General features: G+C 36.7%; 1 protein-coding gene across 3 annotated transcripts in view; it reads right to left on the bottom strand.

Moving 5' to 3' along the window:
* Positions 1-13,084, bottom strand: part of TTC29 (tetratricopeptide repeat domain 29) — a 132,117-nt gene extending 119,033 nt beyond the window's left edge. For all 3 annotated transcript variants that reach the window (XM_040556625.1, XM_040556626.1, XM_040556624.1), the window contains exons 1-3: positions 12,915-13,084; positions 9,919-10,015; positions 5,967-6,050 (exon numbers count right to left, since the gene is read on the bottom strand). In XM_040556625.1, the coding sequence (XP_040412559.1) occupies positions 5,967-6,050; positions 9,919-10,015; positions 12,915-12,924 (191 nt within the window). In that variant the 5' untranslated portion in view covers positions 12,925-13,084. The remainder of the gene's footprint in view (positions 1-5,966; positions 6,051-9,918; positions 10,016-12,914) is intronic.
* Between the last annotated feature and the right edge of the window lie 448 nt (positions 13,085-13,532).

Below are 13,532 nucleotides of genomic sequence, written 5' to 3'. Positions count from 1 at the left end.
AGCTTCAATGAGTGCCTCACTATAGCCAAACACTGTGCAATCAAGGACTGAAATACAAGGGGAAAGCAGAATTTGCACTTAACATGTTAGCTGATCTATGTCTGAAATCTCCTTTTGCAAGCTTTTTGGTAATAGCATATGCATCTTCTTCCTTGCCTTAGCTCCACACTAATAAAATATTTTTCCTAGCTTTTATTCTTAGCAGTGCCTCTGTCCCTTGAGATCCTCACTCCTCAGTTTTGCCTCCTAAACCACTTCGGGGTGGGGGAATTCATAACACAGAAATGGTCAAATCCACCTTACAACACAGAATTCCCAAACCTATATTATGTGTGTCCAAATTGGGAAGCCTCTGTAAAGATGTCAGGTTGTTAAAAAGAGAACATGGCAATATAGTAAGCTGTCAATGAAAAAGAGGTCCCAATCTATTTGTTTAGGAAAAGATACCACAGGTAACCTATGAAGACAGTTCACTAATTTATTTTGTAGAAGTGAAAGCAACTAGAAAATCTGGATTAATCAAAGACTCAATCAGTCATTTGCATTCAGCTTCCTTAAAGGAAAAGGTCCATTAACACCAAGAACAATGACAAATACAGAAACAAAGCTAAAAATGAGCACCAGAACTCTCACGATTTAAACAACTTATAAACACAGGACAAGGACAGAAGAAGCCCAGTCTAATAGCAGGGCTTAGTAGTCTGTCATGGCTGTGATGAAAATGAAGAATAAAACACTCTTCAAGCTAGGCCTTCTCTGCTCCATCAGCCCACAAATCCCATTCTTCTCCCTTACTGGAGTCTCTGGAACACCCTGGCTCTAATCAGGTGAGGAAGTTCCTTCCTCTCTAGTCCTGGAGGACAGATGGGGTTAAACATGCAGAGACCAATGGGTAAAACAAGCAAGGACATAGGATAGAAATCTGTTATTTCTTCAAAGTTATCTTGAAGACTTGCATATAAGCCCTAGTTGATTTTCTGATATCTTTCTTTTTTTAACCTGCCCTAGCTAAGATTGACATTGAAAACAGCAGGAACTTGAGAGGGGACGATAGTTAATAATTTGTCCCTTTAATTCTTTAACTGAAGAATGGAAAAATAATCTTTTGTTATATGGCGATAACATAAGATTCAAGATGGATACCAGGTCATTTTTGTTCTGGACTTGCCTTTTTTTTTGTATAAACACCACCTCAGAAATTAGAAGATGTGGAAAGGTACATTCACTATCTGATTTATTTTACGCTTTTCAAAATGCAATAGTTCCCTAGTGTGGGATTCAGCTGATAAAACATACATGTCTACAGCTGAGCTGCTCAGCCTGAGTTCAGTATATAGGCAACAGAGAGAAACAGGTACTTCAAAAGTATAATCCACCTTATTCTAGAGCAGTTGTCTGAAGATTCAATGATGGGGTTCAACTAATCAAGAGATTATTCTTACTTACCTCCACTGATTATATGGGGTGATTAACCTAGTTATTTGGATCCAAGTTAAACTTGTCTGAAATCCCCTTTGCTCTTTTTGCAAAGCAGGACACAGGTTTACAGAAGTAAAGAGTTACTACTATATTCACTAGTCATCATTCCTACAGCAAAAAATATTACATTCCAGCTTTCTTATGCTGAGATGTTGTCTTACTCAAAGAAGTACCACTTTGCTATAGTAGTTGGAAGATGCAAAAAAATGGTAAAAGTCTCTTTAGACAGACTCTAACAGTACCTCACATCTTGTAGCTCAGTGCAGCTGATGTCAATCATTTGACTGGAAAAAGTAAATAAATCACAAAGCCCGTTGTTTAAGAGGGCTGTTTAATACTCACCTGCCTTTGAAATTACCAGAAGCCTGTCTCATAAAACATGAAATTGTTGAGGAATAATTCCAAAGTTCGGAGGACCAATACAGCCTCTGGAGAATTCCAACACTATATTTAATTAGAGAAAGAGAAGCCAAATAATACTTTTAACTCTTCAAGTCTCTACTTCTGCGGATAGGTCTGAGAATTTGAAGGATACTGAGGGCCATGCTCCGGACATAAAAGCTGCAGAATATGGAAATGCTGTCACCTTCCAAAAGAAAATCTTGCAGAAACCTATGAGGAGCCAGACACCCACTTGTATACAATCTGCAGAGCAGTTTAATGATTCCTCTTCCCAATGGCTGCTCTTCCACACGACTGAGAGGTCTGGCTGGCAACTGCTCTGGGTGCCACAGCCCATCAGAATGAAAGCCTCTGCCTTTTGTTGTTCTAGTTAATCTTTAAATGGACCAGCCTTCTCGTGAATTCTATGTAGAACAACTCAATATATCTCAAAATGTATATACAATAATCTTGTCTCCTGCCTGAAAAAGGCACGTCAGAGTACGTCTTTACAGAAAGAAAATTATCAAGCTAAGCTATCCATAAGACACTGCTCAACCACTCACAAGACAGAAAACACAAACACTACTGTTTCTGCTCATCTAGGTCAGCCAGTACCTTCTCTGTATAACTGAGAAGTCATCTGACTACCAATGAGTCCAGAGTGAGGACACTAGAAGTCTAATCCCATCATCTAATTCACAGAAATACATCCAGTAAAACCAGTAATGCAATATTTTTGTTACTACCAACCAAAACTGTCCCTCTCATCAAAAAGATTTCAAAATGTCTCTTTCTAGTCTTTAACTCTTTTTTGTTAATATGGTTTTATCCAGATGGTTTTAATTTGTATGAAGAGGAGAGAACTGTTACTTGATCTTTCTGGCCCTGACAAAAAGATCAGGAAACAAGAATGACATTATCAAATTCTGGATCATTCTAGGCTCCAATTTCATTTGAAGATTCAATCCTGTAATCAGTCTTTTGATGGAAAATGCCTTACTTCACAGTTCTTCATGAACCTTTTGACACTTAGATCAGTCATAAGAACAAATTTTAACTTTTACTGCAACCTGATTTCGAGCCATTAATGATTTGGTGAGTCAAGACTAAGAACAGTGTTCAGGGAAAGCACCATGAAGGCCAGTAGAGTCAGCCAACCTTCTCACAACTTACAAAAGCCTGTGGCAAGAAAGCGGTCACATTCTGCATTAATGGGAACCTTTTTTTTTTTTCCGCCCCTCCCCTCCTCATTTCTCTTCCATTTGTAGCTTCTTGCACCACATTTACTTCTGATTTCAGGACATGGGCTTAGAGAAGGAAACAAAACAAAATCAATAAAAAAAACAAAGCAATATCTTGTTTTAATGTAATTGAAGTACTATCTTCCTTTAGCATTGTTTTTCCTTTCTCCTCTATCACATCATCCTGATACAAAAAAATAATACCAAAAAACCTCTGCATTTCCCCAAACAGAGATTATAACATAAATACACTTAGAGGCATTCTTCTCATTTACTGAACTTCGGAAGAGAGTACAATACTGTATAATGGAAAAATGACTGCAACATTTTTTTTTTCCCCTTCAACTACAAAGAAAGTAGCTTACATAGTTTTCAAAGAATAACATGCAGCATACAATTTTAGGGAACAATTTTAAAGAATACTGCTTTTTTTCCATATATGTAATACTATGCTTAAATTCCAGTATTTAACAGGTAATAAACGGTTATCTGCCTAATTGGCACTGAAAAAAGTAAATGAAGTTTAATAGTAAGCAGGAGTGTGACTACAAGAATATTTTGACAAAATAATTGCTTAGTAACAACATGGATGTTAATTTCATAAACTGTTATTAAATAATAATTTATTATTAATTTCCATAGGAGCATGAAATTGCTTGTAAATATTGTCCTTTACAATAAACAGTAAACAGGTACAGTAAACAAACTAATCTTAGTAACTGGATTACTGAGAGCACACTAGCTGATTTTTTTCCACCTGCAAATTGCCAAGACTTCTTCCATCCACATACCCTAGCAATTGTCAGCACAGGGGATGCAGAACTCACACTACCTAATTTGAGAATCATTAATCAGTATATCCTTACACTAAGGAATCTGCATTTAAACATACAGTACCACTGATCTGCACGTGCATAAATGCTGTCAGCACAACTGCAAATCAATGTGGAAGAATTTGCTTTAGCTCAAAAAAAGTAAATTTCTGTTAAAAATCTTGTTCACTTCTTTTGTTGACCAAACTCCATGACACTATTGCACTGGCTAAAACTAGTGGCTTTTTGCTTTAATTTTAAAGCACTCAGTGACAATTCTTCTGGAAAAAACAAAACAAAACAAAACAAAACCACAAAAGATCCTAACTCCATTACACAGTATTTAAAACTTAAAATCTATTCACTAAGTAAGTATTGTCTAAGTATCTCAACAAATGTACAAGTATTTAGGTGGCAAAAGAAAGATGCCCTGCCCTTTTATACAGAAGTACAACAATCTACTTTTGGAATGAAAACTATTTTAAAGCTACACAACATATTATAAGCCCTTTTTCACACTTTTTAAATAAAAAAAATCTTTTGTCTGCAGAGTCATACAAAACAACATTGATTTCGGTAATATTATTTACAGATATGGCATTGCCTTACTTTTAAATTGGCTCAAAATTACATTTGATGCACTTAGTTTTTTTACAAGTATATTAGCCCAGTACTAATGTAGCTGTGTAGCTGCTAGTTTGTTACTTTCTATTTTATTTTATTTTTTTGCTTTAAAGGTTTATGGAACAGTACTTGTAAACTATATACTACAGAAATTCTGTAACTGCTGAGTTACTATCAAAACTTGAAATTCTAAGAGTAACTAAAAACACAGACCATGAATGTAATCTTTCAAAAGGTGTACTTACAAATCTGCCTAGAAATAAACCAGAATATATATGATATTTCAGTTTTCATCGTTAAGAGGTTTTTATAACTTTGAAAAACAGCATGTTAAAAAACACTAAGGAAACTGCTACAACGGCACCCCACTTTGCCTTGGTATTGTAGGACTTCGATATTCTTTAAGCATGGAGCAGATAAAGCTGCTGTGAGGCCAGGAATGGTTAGTATGACAGCATGATCAAAGTCTACTCAGTCTGCTGGCTGAGTATTATACGGTAGAGTTTTAGGACACTGCTGAAGTTATTACCTCTAGACTTAAAATACCCCTGGTATTTTTCTAGATTCTCATTTGAAAGTGCATTATGAAGGTTTGCAGGTACATCCTTAGGCTAGGAAAAAGAAAAGAAGCATGTTGGCCAGCTGGTCAAATTCCTGTCTGATTAACAGAATGTTTTTAATCCACAAGGGTGATCTTGCAATATTAATTGTTAAAGAGCCTAGAGCCCTTGTATGTGCATCTTTTTATTATTTAAATATTGAAATAAATAAATCATCTCACTTAAGCAATTCAGATTTGTAAGAATTATTTAATTAATTTTGATGGTGCTGAACCCCAGCTCTGTAAAAAGACCCCAGAAAAATAAGTCAGTTGGTAATCTCTTGTAACATCTAAGTGTAAACACCTCAGCTGTAAAAAATCAAAAATTATATAAATTTCTTTCATTCATTGGGTTTTTAAATAACTAATGGTGTATTAAATGCTTCACCAAAGAAGTCAGCAGTTGGGCTTTGCTAAATAATAATTCAAAATTACAAGAACATGTATGTCTATATACTAAGCTTGTACCCCAGAGGAGATATTTCACAGAGGCTCAGAGGAGGGAAAAAAAAAAGAAAAGGTAAAAAAACCAAGCACAATTTCAAGTACAATTACTGACACAATCTTAAATACAGCATTACAAACATGATATAAAACCTTGGTAAATACACAAATTAATAAAGCCAAGGAGTTAAATGCTTTGATACATTTAAGATCAGGAGAAATATCCATCATTCTTTAATATCAACTTCAATTTTTAAATGCCAAGTTCCACTAAAAAGGGTACGGCCTAGGGAACTTTAAATTTAAATGATTATGATGACTAGAAACAAAGGAAACAATAAACTTATGGATGTTAAAATGCCTCAAAAAAAGCCAACTTACGCAGCAGCTTCTTGTTTTGACAACCCTTTGATATTCTTCGCCAAATAATCATCTATGCCATCTTTGTCTTTGATCAAATGAATCCTAAATTTAAATGAAAAAAATTAAAAGAAACACTGTGAGGTGCTAACATAGACTTCTGCAGCATGTATAATATATTAGCATTGCCAAGTAGAGCTAAATACTGAAATATTGACAGAGTAATGTATCAGACATTCTATAAACACATACAAATATCTTTTTAATTTTTAGGTCTGTAGCTATTTCAAATCTTTATTTCTGCAAGAAAAAAAAGAATTGGTTTAGCTTTCAAGGACCTGGTTATGTGATATTTCTCTCTAAGCTACAAGAAATTGTGTGTTAGCTAAATCAACAACAATTAATTAGGCTACCTATATTTAATCTGTTTTCTAAATCAGAACCATTACATTTTTGCGTTATCAGTATGAACCAGAGTGGTCTAATCTATTGTGTATTTAACTTTTTCAAAGAAAAAAAAATCCCCAAACCCAACTCAAATATATCTTCCTTAGTGCAATGCAGAGTTTTAAGTCTGCTCTCAGCTGTCCACAATTTGAGCAGTGCATTACTAAAAGTGCTCTGCTAGAGGGGTAACACAGGGCAGTGGCCAAAAAAATGGCACAATTCCTAAAAATTTCAAGGTGCAAAGATCTAATTTTAAAATTTGAACCATACATCATTTCATCTTTCATTTGAGCCAGCATCTCTACTCTGATACGCAAGAGATGCCTTGAATTTTAAAGGATAATATGCACTTCCTGACCATAAAGTGTATTTAAATAGATTCTGATATTCCAACAGCAGAGGACATTAACTTCATAAAAGTAATGTGAATTTATTTTTATTCTTTAAAAGACCATAAAGATTGTCTGGTTAACCAATCAAAGATAAAAGAAATTCAACATTAGTGTTTCACATAAATCTATTACTTTCCTCTTTCTCTGTCTGTATTACATTGCTGTCTTTCATTACAGGCATGAGAGTAATTCTTTTCATAACATTAGCTAATATAAGCATCCCGCTCCTTATTGCTCTGAGAATACCAAAGACACTTCATGAAGTTCATTGAAATGAAAACAAAAGAGCTAAGCAATGTAGAGATATTTTGATATGTCTGTATTTAAAACAATGTAATAGTGAAAACTTCCAGCACAAATAAGGCATTTAAATTTGTTCCAGAATTTACTACTACTGAGACACACCAACAGAGGCTTGTGCTTTCAGGCAGCACATAACACAATCCATGTGAATTGCTGCTGGCCACAAAAAACACACACCTTATAGATACTGCCATAAAAATTCAGCAATAATCAACATCAAAATGTAATCAATATCAAAATTTTCAAAATAGTGACAAATTAGGAAGACAGCATCATTAGGACAAAGATAAAGCAGTTATTATATATTTTAAACTGACGTAAAATATGTGTCAAGATGCAATAGTTTTATTATACCAGGTAACAAAAACATAGTTACTCAGAAATACCAGTTTTCAAATAAGTATACGCTATTCAGAAAATGTATCTGAAAAGTAGCATGTCTGTGTAATTAAATATGAACTATTTGGTAGAAAATGTAAAAACAGCTGAACTTTGTACTTTAAGATTGCAAAAATGAGCCTTTTTCAGACCACGAGCACATAGAGAACCCACCAGATATAGAAGGAAAAATCCTAAAAGGTCCAGATCCCCAAACTGAAACGTTCAACTCAAGATACAAGTTTCTAGGCATCACTGCCAGCTTTCCTCAATTTAATCTATGCTGCAATGAAAAAAATAAACTCAAACTGGAATAAAGGGAAGACTGATGTTTTCTCACTATATTCTCAAAGGTATTTAAATATGAAGCAATCAGGAAAAAAAACACAGAACCATATATGATTTAAACTGTTACCTGCCTTATAGTCAAGATAAAAATTCCTGAATTCTGATTGGGAACACTTTCTAACTTAAGAAAAGAAAAAGACATATGCAGCCAGGGTTAAAGAGAGCAAAAGCAACAACTTGCAAACTAGCTGCTGTTTATGTATGCCTCACCACAGCCTGTGTATTGGACTGATGGAAGTAAAAGACAAGCATACATAGGGGAAAAAAACACAGTAGATAATTCCATTACCTCCAATAATCATTATTTAAAATATCTTGTTATATGCAATGAGAATTAAAAATAATAGAAGTAATTAATGTGAAGAACTGACTCTGTGACTTAGAACAGACATTGTTTCTAATAGAGGAATGAGTTGAGGATGGCACTGGCTAAGAAGCATCATTTCTTTTCTTCTAGAAATTGTCACTTGCTTCTTCCAAACAGTTTTAAGCTTATTTCTCCAGTGTTCAATTATGACTCACTATATTTCATAAATAGTTTATACAAAAGTATTCTCCACCTGTAAATTGAATCTTATTTACATCTCTCCCTTATTAAAAACAAATATATTTTAATCCAAGGGACAGCTACCCCACAGTTAGCATTTTATACCATGCATTCTTATAACTATTTCTGTTAACAGTTTACAGAGCAAAAATAGCTACTGATTATTACTAGAAACAGACTTCACAATAAATACACATGGCATTTTAATCAAACAACAGAACAAAGTTGCATGAAATATGAAGGACCAAACTGATTCTCACATAACTCTCTATCCCCATTGAATATTCTGTTAACTTAGACTCAAGCTTTCCCAGCATTTCCTATCAAAGAAAATGGCAGAGCTTGTCTTGTTCTAATCACTAGGCATCTACAGCATTGCCTCCACCATTACAGAATCACACATTTCTTTTCTGCAGATAGGCACAACTTCTACAGAATTGCTGGAGAATTATCTTCGAGAAGATGAAGTTTCCTAAGTAAAGGAAAGAAACAATCCTACCTCTGAGGTAAGTTCTGCAGCTACATATTTACCGGAAAAAGTGATGGCTGCAGAACATGGCTCCAGCCATACAAATTTAAATTATTAGTTTTTTAATATCTTTTAAGACACACACAATTGCGTTTTCTCATTCTATCAATGTGTGAGAGAACATCTGCCAGTATGAAGCCCTCAGAAAGGCTGGGTCCAAGAATACCTTGTTCCTGAATCCTAACTGCTTTAGACAGGAAGAAACAGCTGCTGAACTCAGAGATGCCCCAGACCTGTGAGCCAAAGGGCGATGGGGAACACTCAGACTGGGGAAAAAACAAAACAAACAAACAAAAACAGAAAAAAAGGAGAAAGGAAGAAGAATAAAATAGCCATAAGTCTTTCTGAAATGGAGGCAATTCCAGGAAAAAAAACATAGATTTTCAGGACTACAATTATGGATGATTAACTAAAGAATAGATTTGTTTGATTAAATAGTGGGGCAGAATAGTAACTGGGAGACCAGCACTCACTGGCAGAGAAACAAAAATGCATAGATATATAGATACTAATAACTGGGAGGAGAAATGGAAGCTGAATGAAAAGCCATGCAGGCACGCGTAAGAGGACAGCTTGAAAGGATTATGGCATTGTATTTTACGTTCTCGATTATTAAGTACAAGATAATGTTTTTTCAAGACAGTTTTATTCATTATATTTTGAGAGATTCCAAACTGTTTTTTGTTTGAATACAAAGAAAAAAAAATTATTTTTTTTTTTTATTCAAGTAGGAACATTTTTATTGACCTTCATTCGCACCAATGAAAGACAACATCTACTAATCAGAAATAACTTCCTACAGCTCTTGAAGGGGGGTTGAAAAGTTAGGATGAAATACCAACCTTAAACAGAACACATTTCCTTTTTCTTTCCTTTTAACAATGAAACTTTCCTAACAGAGAACTTCCTTCTCTTTGATTCTTGCCTTTTAAAATATCACAATAAAGCAAGCATAATTTCTCACATTGGCATAACTGATTGAAGTTATTCACAGTAAATATAATACTCTGAAAGAAAAAAGGCACATACCTTGCAAAGTCTAATGGTGGGCAAACGGTCTGCTCTATGAACCTGGGATGCTCCAATGGGCTTTTTATGACTGCTTGAGGCAGCACATTCATTTCAACTAAAACAAATACACACCACGTTATTTCAAACAATACCTTCGCAAAGATCCAGTTTCTTTTTATGTCACATCCCAGTTAACTCTCTTTTATTTCCATTGCACTGTGTGTAATGCTGGGCTCCAGTTCCACACAAATATTTTCAGGACTCAGCATTGTCTCATTAGGCCATAATGCATAGGAACAGTTATGATCTTACTTTCAATGGTTTTCTCTGTTACATTGGACTGTTTTTCATTTACACAGAGGCAAGCAATGCAGGAGTCTTACTTGCATGTGATTCCCCATGCTTCCTCAAGCTACGCAGGCCCAAGTGTTAATAATATTCTAAGTTAATACATAAGGTGAAAGGATTGAACATGCAGTGTGCTATGCAACAACAGGCACTGCATTAACATTCAAAATAACACATAATTGCACCAGTAACAACCATTTGAGTAGAAAATCTAAGTAATACTACACTTGCAACACAGGATTTTACTTAAAACAGAAGCACAAAGCCCCACAGTTAGGTAGAATTGTCTAGCTTGTCATTCTGAAGTACATAAATGCTAATAGGACTTTTTTGTCATATAGAGCTACTGTGTTTTTTCCCCAAGTATTCAGCCTACACTTCGTACCATTAAAGTTTCAGCTGCCAGTTCCTTCATTTTGCATGTCTGTGATCTGAGGACGTTAGCAGCAGGAGCACCCTTACTTTTAAATTTGGTTTAATGTAGGTATTGCATGCCCTGCTGGTAGGCCTCAAGGCACAAACTTTTAATAGGGATGGGAAAACAGAATATAATGGGGTGGGGGGTGTTAACTATTTGCTACATTTGACGGAAGGAAATTTCTTTTACGGGAAGAAATAGATATGAATCATCTTGATATGGAATGATTGGTATCAGACTGGCATAGTATTTTATATATTAGCCTTTTGTGAAAAAAAAAAAAAGCCATTTCACTGATGAAAGATTTTGCTACAGCTATTTTGAAGTATTTTTTGTACTGTTACTTTGAATGGAGTAGCGATAAACAACTATGAGTTGAAAGGATAACTTAATGTGATATTTCCTTTCAGTCATTCTTTGAGGTTTAGTACTAAGGATAAGTGTGTTACAGAAATAAAAATATTATTTATAAATAATTTGCAATTAGAGGCAGCAACATTTTACACAAGTGTGCAATTGAAAGAAAAAAATACCAATAAAAGCATATAGGTAATTCATCACTATAAAAGATTATGCTTCTTATAGAGAATGACAGGTTTGTATCCATGAGCAATATAGAAAGGAAAATCTCTTTCTAGGAAGATGCTATTGAGCGAAGAGTACTAAGTAAACTTTGTAACAACAACATTGAAGCCCAGAGAAGAGGCAAAGCTTTCTACAAGCCTCAGTTTTGAAGCAATGGGTGGAAAAAAATGCAAACAGACCAGGGCTAAATGGCAGGTGTTGAATTTGGCAGGCAGAAGAGCCAACTATCTGCAGTAATGGGGCAGGAAACTTAGGGACAGCAGCTGTAAGGAGGCCCAAAAAACCCTGTCAGAGCCACTGCAACCACCAGAAACATCTAGCTTTAACTAACAGGTAGGAGGACTTTGTGACATGCCACAGGTCACAGGCTCCAGGTGGCTCCCATAAGGGACCTGGACCTGGCTGGAGCATACACCAGCTCCTCTCTGGTCCCACTTCAGGCTCCCACCACACCTTAGTTGAGAATGTGACAGAAGGGCTGGCATGCAGAGGTCTCACACTAACATAAAGCACACCGAATAAGCTTTTCTGAGTCCATTACTGCCTTGCAAGGATTATAACTATTGCCCTGACTTTGACGTCAAACTCAAAGCTTGGGAACGGGAAACAACAACAACAAAACACAATCAAGACTCACAAAACTACACACCAAAAACGAAACACCAAAACCAGCCTCAATTTACTCTCTATTATGTTTTTATTACAGAGATGAGATGTTGCTCTCCCCGCGAAAGAGATGGTGTTTTTCCTTTACTTCCAAGATAACTGTAATATTTGCAGACCATATACTACCACAGAAACACATGATGGAAGGTGTTAGCAACACAGCTTTCTGAAGTGTGTGCTACTGCATTCTCATAAATTTCTTTGGTAATCATTTAAAGACTGCCAATCTCTTTACATCTTGCTCCTTCATTATGAAGTTCAAGCTGCATCTTATTTACTTAACCAAACACCTAGGGAATTCAACAAATGACAAAACAACCCACTTTGGCACTAAGGAAGTGCTACCTCTAGCTCCTCTTGAAACCAGTAGGAATCTGCCCGTACTCTGGAATCACCCCAACATGCATTGAAGCTAAAGGTAAAAGGCCAGCTGATGGGAATGGCATTTCCTGGTGCATTTTAGGTGGCAGAGAAACTTCCTAGTTCTTCCTACAAATTTTTGAAGCATGCTTAAGTCTAACCAGAGGATGGGTATTTCCCAAGATGGAAAACAGCCCAGAAGTGGCTTAGCTACATCCAACCATCTTTGTGGAGATGTTTGCTGCTACCTTGCACCCCATGAAATAAAAGGATGCCAGAGAGTGACACAACAGACCTGTAGCCAAGCTGCTTCGTTATACTGAAAGCACCGATATGACTTATTAAAAAATCTGTATGTTTTAAAGTCTAAAGCTTTTTTGACTTAATTTATTCCAGATAACCTGCATTATGTCACAGCCCAAGGCAGCATTCTGTTCCCCCACACTCGAGCCCCTGCCCACTATAAGGTCTTACAGCGTTTCCTAGCCTATACTGACTATGAGCCAGGAGCATTTTTTTTCTCCCTCACTCGTTAACCCCCCTGCATAACCTAAACCCTAGCGCTACCTCAGCCCCTCGAAATAAATGAATAAATAAATAAATAAATAAAGTTTTTGAACTTCCCAGGGGAACGGACCTCTCCTCATGGCGCGGCGCAGGACGAGACCCTCCCCCCGGGAAGGCTCCGCGCACGTCGGTTACCGGCCCCCCTCCGCGAAATGGCGGAGCCGCCCCGCGGCCGGAGAAGGGGGCGCCTGGGTCGGGGCCCCGCGGGCTCGGCTCCGGTGCCGCGGCCTCGCCATGGCCATGGCAACGGGGGCGGCGCTGAGGGCCGCCCTCCTGCTGCCGCCCTCCTCAGGCAGTCCCGCGGCCTCAAGCAGCAAAGCCAGGTTTAGAGCACGAGAGGCATGGAAGCTGTGAGAAATATGCGCAGCTCAAGTTTTTAAACGTTAACAGGTCTTTGATGTCAAAACTGCGGAGGGTTTCTGAAGTCCCAGCTCGTTGGACGGTAAGGGACGCTGATGGTTGTTCCATCCAACCTGTAAGAACAATGCTCACAAAAAAGTCTTCGGCTGTCTGCAGTGGAAAGGAAAGGCAGTCATTAGGAAATATATACACTTCAACTAACTGAAAGCTTTAGTGTGCTTTCTTGGAACTCCAAGAGAAGCATATCTCAAAGCTAAATAAGTTTCTGAAGCTGGCAGGCAAAGAATCAGTGGCAATACTTACTGATAAAGGGAATTTTATGGGCAGT

The sequence above is a fragment of the Cygnus olor genome, chromosome 4, assembly GCF_009769625.2.
Source record: "Cygnus olor isolate bCygOlo1 chromosome 4, bCygOlo1.pri.v2, whole genome shotgun sequence".
NCBI classification, from domain to species: domain Eukaryota; kingdom Metazoa; phylum Chordata; class Aves; order Anseriformes; family Anatidae; genus Cygnus; species Cygnus olor.
Note: the sequence above shows the minus strand (reverse complement) of the source record. Positions and strands in the feature narration are given on the sequence as shown.